Source organism: Olea europaea, chromosome 11, assembly GCF_002742605.1.
Source record: "Olea europaea var. sylvestris chromosome 11, O_europaea_v1, whole genome shotgun sequence".
NCBI classification, from domain to species: Eukaryota; Viridiplantae; Streptophyta; class Magnoliopsida; order Lamiales; family Oleaceae; genus Olea; species Olea europaea.
In genome coordinates this window covers 2,385,612-2,395,554 of record NC_036247.1, presented here as the reverse complement: position 1 = coordinate 2,395,554, position 9,943 = coordinate 2,385,612, and the positions used below count along the sequence as shown (strand labels likewise).

Below are 9,943 nucleotides of genomic sequence, written 5' to 3'. Positions count from 1 at the left end.
TTAGGGCACCAGGTTTTAAACCCTTGCAGCCTTATTCACCCGAGTTATAAAGGCTCGATAAGATGAATTTTTGTCAACTTCTCGTTTTTCTTGCTTTCTATATGACCCCTGTAACAAGCTTTAGGCCGATAATTCCCAAATCAAATGACTTTATGGCATCGGGTTTTAAACCCTTACATGCTTAATCACTGGAGTTAGAAAGGCTACGAAGAGATAATTCACAATGAGATTATTAAAGTTGTCCTCATTGGGATCTTTATTTTATATATATATATATATACACAATGCTCCTTATTAAATATGCATTTTCCAAAATCGACCTCTAACTTAAGGTTTTCACCCAATTTTCATCCTATTAGTCTTAGACAGTGCCCGCAAAAATTGGTACACACGAAATCCATATTTATCTCCAAGTTTCTCCACAACAATGCAATCCTCCAAACATCCTAGATTTGGTTTAATGGTATGCTGATGTTTAATGATCGTTTGGTTTTAACAATCTAAGTTCTCTAGTCCAACCTATAAACATGAATCCACCTATTCACGCATAACGCTACAATCAACTCACGTGCAAAATAATTTCCGTTTCACATGAATAAGTAAAAAATTTGACTCACACACATAACCTATCCACAATTCATAAATCAATGTATGTTCTCAATAATAAACATCATTCCCAGCAAGACTATCTAACTCAGACAAGCATGCAGAACACGATTTTTTTTATTTTTTTATTTTTAACAATGCACACAAATCACACAAAATAAGAAATTAGGTAATTAGACAACTTATCATACACTCCCCCCAAACTTAAACTGGACATTGTTCCTAATGTGAAATTAAAAGAAAAGGAGGAGGACTTCCCTGAATTGTTTGAATTGCCAACGACGGCCTGGTACTCTGATGTTGAATTTGATGGACGTTTATTCTTGTTTCTTCCCTCAGACTTGAGATTTATCCAGCTTCTTCTTGTTAATGTTGGTTTGATTATTCCGCGACGTCATGTTTCTAAAAATTCAAAATGTAGATATTAAACGCATAGAACAAGTGTTACTTAGCTCGAATATCAATAACCAACTGGATTATTCAAAGACCTAAGGGGGACGGGGTAGGGCTGATGAATTCCTAAATAAACTTTGAAATAAAATAAACTATCATATAATTTAAAAGAAATAAATTAAAATAAGTGAAAAGGTAAGAGCACTTGGGTTGTCTCCCAAGAAGCGCTTCTTTATAGTCACTAGCTTGACTCAACCGCAACGCTTATGGTGGATCCTTAGATGGCACATTTCTCTTGTTTTCGAACTTTACCCTCGGCTTTGTATCCTCTTTCATTGTAAAATGGCAAACAACCTTATGCGGTTTTGACCCCGGTATGGCCTTCAAGACTGCTTTTGGTTTGGTAATGTTTGAAGGTTTCAAAGGCCTATCCACATAGCTCTCTTTTTTGTCAGGTGGGTCAGATGAAATCCACCACCTTCTTTGGAGTCATTACTATCAGTAGATGCATCCCTTGTTGAGTAATTGATTGTCATGTATTGCACTAATGGATCATAAAGTAATTTTTCTTTTCCTCTGTTTCCTGTAATTACTTCAACCGATTGGATCATTTTGCAAATGTCAATTTTTCCTTTTTCTGGGGCTTTCTTTTCTTCATGGATGTTGTAAGTTACTTGCTCTTCATTAACCCGTAGTGTCAACTTCCCTTCTTGCACATCAATCAATGCTCTTCCAGTAACCAGGAAAGGTCGACCAAGAATCAACAATACTTTTTCATCCTCCTCCATATCCAATACCACAAAGTCTACCGGAAAGACGAACTTATCAACCTTCATCAACATATCTTCGATAATGCCCTTGGGATATATGATCAATATGTCTGTTAGTTGCAAGGTGAGGGTTGTGGGTTTTACTTTTCCAAGACCCAGCTTTTTGAACACTAATAGGGGCATCAAGTTTATGCTAGCTCCAAGGTCACACAATGCCCTATCAAACATGATACCACCAATATTGCACGGGATGTTGAAGCTACTCGGATCTTTCAATTTATGAGGGAGTTTCTTCTTAAGTATGGCACTACACTCCTCTGTCAGCTTAACGGTCTCGAACTCCTCCAACTTTCTCTTCTTAATCGTCTGACACCCCCTTCGGGTTCCCTTGTTCGGGCTGTTCCAGATGATGAGCCGACTTTCTCTTTTCTCTTTGAACTTCGTTTAGGAGGCATCCTGCAAAAGGAAATACACAATATCACTTACTTGGTATAGGAATAACGGGCATTAATAATCTTTGAATTCATAATCCCCCAAACTTTCTTCAATATGCACATTTACGTGTGTTTATGCAATGTTTCATAACATGAATCAGCAATATAACTCTAGCATTGCATAAGTATGGAAAACTCAAAATTTTGGCTCGAACATGCATTTCTAAAAATTTTTACCCATGACCAAGTGACCAAGTTCGGCCCCGGGCATCACCGAGAAATATCGAAATTTTCCCGAGCAAGTTTTGGACATGTAAAAGTACATAATGGTATCTAGCATATATCCAAATTTCACCCTAATCGGAGGTCGTTTACATTAGAAAACATAGGGACGAAGGTAGTGACGTGAGTGGATATGTTGAACCATGAAATGCCTTTGTGAACTCAAATGTTAAGGTAATGTTTTCAATTGAAATATCACATGACTTTTTGACAAAAATGCTACACAATAACGATGTAAACTATTACATAAGTGAAAAGCCTAAAAAATCAAAACATGCGTTAATGTGGCATTTCGTCGAACACTTGGTGTGCAATGTGAATTACTTCCTATTTCTTACATACACTACCATGAAAGTTCCCCAAATTCACAATAGTACACCAATCTACCACAATACACTCTAACTAAATCCACACATTGAAAGAGAATGTAAGAATGAAGCCCGAAATTTTGTCGGAGTTAGAAATCATACCTTGCTTGGCAAGTTGGAAGCTTGATGTGTGTCAATATCCAAGCACTAGTGTGAGGAGTGTGTGTAGTGCAATTTTGGGGTGTATGCAATTAAGTGTGTGCAGTGAATTAGGTGCAAGTGTGATGGTGAAAATGAGTGCAAGTGAAGATGAAGGGTGCTCGTGTGGAGTGATTTCGTGTGTGAGTGAGAGTGCAAGGAGTATGGCGTGAGGGGGGGATGTGGGGAAAAATGGGGGTGGCCACGGGTTAAAACCCGTGGCCACAGCACTATGCGACCGCATAGTGCTGCACTATGCAGTCGCATAGTGCACCCATTTGGGGGCTTTGTGCCTTCGGTTGCGGTCTATGCAACCGCATAGACCATTGGTCTATGCGGCCGCATAGACCAAAACCGGGTTTTATAAATTTTTTTTTTTTCAAAAACATAACTTAGAATTTAAACTCCCCCAAAATCGATTTTTCACTTAAAAATTTGGACTTACTCCGCTATATTCCGAAAAAAACAATTGAAATTTTTGACTTGAAAAAGGAATACGCTTATCGAAAACTTGGCACCAAAATCGATTTTTCAAAAATATTGACCCGCATTCTGAAATCTTAACCAAAACGAACATCTTCGCACATCGGAATGCGTGACATACACTTGGACACCCGACACACTTCATAACGCCTCGATTCATGCAACATTAAACGTGAAATGCCTAGGCTATCATGCAAAATATGATCGATGACCTACGAAACAAACTAAAATCAAACAAATTCCTAAACTAATGCAATGCAATAAAATAAAATAAAGGATACAGTGGGTTGCCTCCCACTCAGCGCTATGTTATAGTCGATAGCTCGACTTTACCGTAATGCGTCATTCTGGTGATCCAAGTTGGACGGTAGACTTGTCCTTTGAGAAATCACCGCCCCAATAGTGCTTCAAACGCTGTCCATTAACTTTGAATGTTCCCTTGCTGTCGTGAGTGATCTCAATTGCCCCATGTGGAAACACTTGTGTAATGGTATATGGATCAGACCATCTCGATCTCAATTTTCCTGGAAACAGCTTAAGCCTGGAGTTATACAGTAATACTTTTTGCCCCACTTGAAAGTCACGCCTCTGGATATGCATGTCATGCCATTTCTTGGTGCGCTCTTTGTAGATCTTTGAGTTCTCATAGGCTTCCATTCTGAGTTCATCAAGTTCATTCAGTTGTAACAGCCGTTTTTCACCTACAGCCTTCAAATCCAAGTTCAACTTCTTCATTGCCCAGTAAGCATGATGTTCGATCTCGAGAGGTAGATGGCATGCTTTCCCAAAAACCAGTCGATATGGAGACATTCCTATAGGAGTCTTGAATGCAGTCCTGTAGGCCCACAAGGCATCATCCAGTTTCTTTGACCAATCCTTTCGTGATGAGTTAACTGCGACTTCCAGAATAGGCTTCAACTGCCTATTGGATACTTCGACCTGTCCGCTGGTTTGGGGATGATATGCGGTGGCTATGCGGTGCTTGACGCCATATTTTGATAACAACTGCTCGAACTGACGATTGCAGAAATGTGTGCCCCCGTCACTGATTATGGCTCTCGGTGTCCCAAACCGGGTGAAAATATTCTTCTTCACAAACTCAATCACCACTTTCCCATCATTTGTAGGCAATGCAACCGCTTCAACCCACTTCGAGACATAGTCCACCGCCACTAAAATGTATTGATTTGAAAAAGATGGTGGGAATGGCCCCATGAAATCGATCCCCCAGACGTCAAATAATTCCACCTCCAAGATACTACTCAAAGGCATCTCATTTCTTCTAGAGATGTTACCCGTGCGCTGACATCGGTCACACCTCTTTACAAATTCAAACGCGTCCTTAAAAGAGTGTGGGCCAGTAAAAACCTGATTGGAGAATTTTCGCCGCTGTCTTAGAAGCACCAAAATGCCCGGCATATATAGATGAGTGACAGTTCTCTAATATCAAAGGTACCTCTTCCTCTGGTACACAACGCCAAACGATTTGATCAGCCCCCCGCCTGTAGAGAATGGGATCTTCCCAAAAGTAGTACTTCAATTCCGCGAAAAATTTCTTCTTCTGGTGACTTGAGTAATCTGGCGGTATGATAGACCTGGCTAAATAGTTAACTATATCTGCATACCAGGGTGTTTCCATCACACCAAAGATCTGCTCATCTAGGAAGATCTCGTTTATTTCCACTGTCTCTTCCTATTCTGTGTCCTCAAGCCGAGATAGGTGGTCCGCTACCACGTTTTCACTGTCTTTCTTATCCTTGATTTCCAGGTCAAACTCTTGAAGTAGCAATATCCAAAGGATGAGGCCTGGCTTAGTACCCTTCTTCTGCATCAAGTATCTGATGGCGGCATGATCTGTGTAGACTATGACCTTCGACCCCACAAGGTATGATCGAAATTTGTCAAACGCATAGACTACAGTAAGAAGCTCTTTCTCCGTAGTGGCATAATTTCACTGAGCATCGTTCAAAGTCTTACTTGCATAGTAGATCACGTGAAATACCTTATTCCTTCATTGACCCAACACGGCTCCCACAGCATAATCACTGGCGTCACACATTAATTCAAATGGCAGATTCCAATCCGGTGTGATAATTACAAGTGCTGAAGTCAACTTCTCTTTCAAAGTGTTAAAGGCCTGCAAACACTCATCAGTAAACTCAAATGTGGACTCCTTCATCAGTAAACAGCACAGAGGTTTGGTAATTTTTGAAAAATCCTTGATAAACCTTCTGTAGAATCCAGCGTGCCCAAGAAAACTGCGAACACCCTTCACTGAGGTAGGTGGTGGTAAATTCTCGATCACCTGAATCTTTGCCCTGTTCACTTCAATACCCTTTCCTGAAATTTTGTGCCCTATTACGATGCCTTCTTGCACCATAAAGTGACATTTCTCCCAATTCAACACCAAGTTGGTCTCTGTACACCGTTGTAGCACAAGACTTAGATGCTCCAGGCACTCATCAAATGAAGATCCAAACATAGAGAAGTCATCCATGAATACCTCGACGAATTTCTCAATCATGTCTGAGAAAATAGCCATCATGTAGCGCTGAAAGGTATCGGGAGCGTTGCATAATCCAAAAGGCATCCTTCTGTATGCAAAGGTGTCATAGGGGCAAGTGAAAGTGGTCTTCTCTTGATCGTCTGGTGCCACTGGAATCTGATTATACCCGAAGTACCCATATAGGAAACAGTAGTGCGAATGCCCTGCTAATCTCTCCAACATCTAATCAATGAACGGTAATGGAAAGTGATCCTTTCGAGTAGCTGAGTTAAGCTTACGGTAGTCAATGCACACTCTCCATCCAGTCATTGTCCGTGTAGGAATCAACTCATTTCTCTCATTTTCTATCACTGTGATTCCTCTTTTCTTGGGAACAACTTGCACTGCACTGATTCATGCACTATCTGATATTGGATAAATAATGCCTGCATCGAGCAACTTCAATACCTCAGCTCTAACCACTTCCTTCATGTGTGGATTCAATCTCCGCTGCCCATCAATGCTTGGTTTAAATTTTTCCTCCATGAGTATCTTATGCATGCATATAGATGGGCTGATCCCCTTTATATCTGCAATCGACCATCCAATAGTTGTTTTATTCTCCCTTAACACCCGAAGTAGTTTCTCTTCTACTACCTCACTGGCAGTGCTTGAAATAATAACAGGTAGTGTAGAGGATTCCCCCAGGTACGCATATCGAAGATGTGGTGGCAGTTGTTTGAGTTCCAATTTGGGTGGTTTCACAATATATTGCACTGATTTTGCAGTTCTAGTTCCCAGCTCTTCATAGTAGCGTCTGCGCATATATGGCTGGTTACTCTCCAAAAACCGAGCACATGTCTCAATCTCACTTGATTCAGAATGGGTGGATTGTGAATGTGCAATGCATGCCTCATATGCATCGGAAGGATGATGCAGCCGAAATGTGTCTTGAACTATTCGGTCGACTACATCTATCTGGAAACAACTGTCTGACTCAGTAGGGAATTTCATTGCTTTGAACACGTTGAATGAGATTTGCTCGTCACCAAGCCTTAATATCAGCTGCCCCTTCTGAACATCTACAATTGCTCTCCCAGTGGCTAAGAAAGGTTGCCCCAAAATGAGTGGAACATCTTTATCTTCTTCCATGTCCAAGATAAGAAAATCAGCTGGAAATATGAACTTTTCCACTTTTACTAGCACGTCTTCAATGATTCCTCTTGGGTGTGTAAGGGATCGATCTGCTAACTGCAATGTCACTGTTGTGGCTTTTGCTTCTCCCAAACCGAGTTTTCTGAAAACAGAAAGAGGCATTAGATTAATACTTGCACCCAAATCACACAAAGCTTTATCAAAATAACAATCTCCAATAGTGCAGGGTACAGTAAAACTCCCTGGATCTTTCAATTTTGGGGGTAGCTTTCTCTGGATTCTGGCGCTGCATTCCTCAGTCAACATTACTGTTTCGTGTTCTTCTATTTTTCGCTTGTTGGAGAGGATATCCTTCAAGAATTTTGCATAGCTCGGCATCTGGACAAGTGCTTCAGCAAATGGGATGTTGATATGCAGTTTCTTGAAGACTTCAAGGAACTTACTATATTGCTGATCCATTTTGTGCTTTCTCAACCTTTGTGGAAACGGAATAGGAGGCTCATGAGGGTTAACAGGATTAGTATTTTTACCCTGTGATGTCTTGGAATTCCTCTTAACCTCATCTCCTGTTGCATCGTCAGTTTGCTCCACACTTTCTTCTTCCAAGGTTGGCATTAATTCCTTGTTGGCTCCCGAACTTGTTACACGTGGTTCCGGCAGTTGTACTCCACTTCTGGTTGTTATAGCCTTTGCATGTTCCTTAGGGTTAACTTCAGTATTGCTGGGTAGGTTTCCCGGTGCTCTACCCGTCATGGAAATTGCTATCTGTCCCACTTGTGTCTCCAAGTTCTTGATCGCTGCACTTTGATCTTGAAGCGTTGTTTCCGTCCTTCGCATAAATTAGTTATTGGCTTCCATGTACTGATTGGTGTGTGTCATAAATTTCTCGAACATATCCTCCAAATTTGGCTTTTTGTCTTGCTGCTGATATTGCCATTGTGGTCTATTTTGATTCTGGTTGCTCTAAGAGAAATTTGGGTGTTTTCTCCAGCCTTGATTGAAGGGTTCTGAATTTGGGTTATTCTGCTGGCGCTGACCCCATTGTGCGAATTCTGCATGTTCTACTCCTTGTGTCAGAATTGGGCAAGTAGCAGTACTGTGATCTGCTCCACATTCTTCACAACTCTGCTTCATAACTTGCTTAGCAGTGGCGGTTTGTGAAATGCTTTCAACCTTATGGAATAAGGAATCTATTTTCGCCGACAGTGCTGAGTAAGTATCTACTTTATACACCCTAGGTGCTCTTTTCTGAACTACTCGATCTGTAGACCACATAGCTGAAGTTGTAGCCATCCTTTCAAACAACTCCCAGGCTCCGTCAATTGTTCTTGTAGAGATAGACCCGTCAGATGATGCATCCACCATACTCTTGAATGATGGGAGTAATCCAGTGTAGAAAAATCTGATCTGGGTCTTCTTGTCAAAGCCATGTTGCGGGCACTTCCTTAACATGTTCTTGAAACGGTTCCATGCCTCTTCAAATGACTCTGACTCGATCTGGTTGAATATTGAGATGTCATGTCGCATTTTAGCTACTTTAGCTGGCGAGAAGAACTTGGTGCAGAATTTATGAGCTAGCTCGTTCCAAGTGGTGATGCTTCCGATAGGGAGTGAATCCAGCCATTCGAGTGCTTTATCCCTTAAGGTGTGCGGGAACAAGCTCAATCTTATAGCATCATCAGAGATACCTTGGTATCTGAAGTGTTGACACATATCAAGAAATCGAGATATGTGTGTATGCGGATTCTCACTAGCCATCCCATGGTATTGATGCCCATTCTGAAACAGTTGAATCACGTTTGTCTTCAGTTGGAAGTTCGGTTGCCCAAATGGAGGATATACAATACTGGATTGACTTTGCACCACCAATGGTGCCATGAAATCCCCAAGATCCGTATTTCCATCCTCTTCAACTGCCACACCTTCGTTGAGTGGAATTCCCGGACGATTTTGCTCGTTAGCCATTTGTTGTACCACTCTTGCTTCCCTTTGCCTGTGACGAAATGTGCGTTCAATCTCTGGATCTATAGGGATCAAGTCTTGATCAGGTGCTCCTTGCATGCAAGCCCTGATATGGCAAAATTAATACAAAAAGTCAATATAAACAATAATTAAATAAATCTAATAAAATTAACAAATACTAAAATGAATAAGTTCGAATTAGTGTCACAAAAGATAGAATTAAATCTAAAATTTAATCCCCAGCAACGGCGCCAAAAACTTGTTCACGAAATATTTCTTTTCGATTTTAAAACCCACCGCAAGTGTACGGTTCGTTAACAAGTAGTAAAATGGACTATGAGTCCAAGTATCGTTCCCACGAGGATTGAATTAGCTCTAATTAGACTAATGTGACCTTAACCGAATATAATTGAATGAAAATTTGGTTTAAATGTGAAAAGCCCTAATTTTGGAAGAAATCCCCAATTTGAAACCCTAATTGCAAAGAAAACCCTAATTTCAAAATTGGAAACCCTAATTTCGAAATTTCACTAATCGAATGAAATAAACACGCAACTGAAATGTAAATATGCAATTTTAGAACTAATGTATTGAAATGAATCGAAATGAAATCATTAAGAACTCGAATCCCCAATTGACTATTAAAAACCCTAATTTCACAAATTCAACGAATCGATGGAAAAAAAAATGGCAATTCAATGTTCCTAAATTATCCAATACACTCTCTCGATATATATTGAATCTACTCTTACACACCACCAGCCTATATTTCTATGGATGATGCAATGTACAAGAATGCATGACTTTTTATGAACATCTTCATGAATTGCATAAAGCATAGAGGTAAGTTTCCATCCCCTATCGGAC

General features: G+C 40.4%; 1 protein-coding gene across 1 annotated transcript; it reads right to left on the bottom strand.

Moving 5' to 3' along the window:
- Positions 1–6,961: 6,961 nt before the first annotated feature.
- Positions 6,962–7,318, bottom strand: LOC111402945 (the record flags this gene model as incomplete). Its single annotated transcript, XM_023031276.1, has 1 exon — positions 6,962–7,318. A coding segment is annotated over exon 1 (315 nt), but the record flags the coding sequence as incomplete, so codon positions are not given.
- Positions 7,319–9,943: the final 2,625 nt, after the last annotated feature.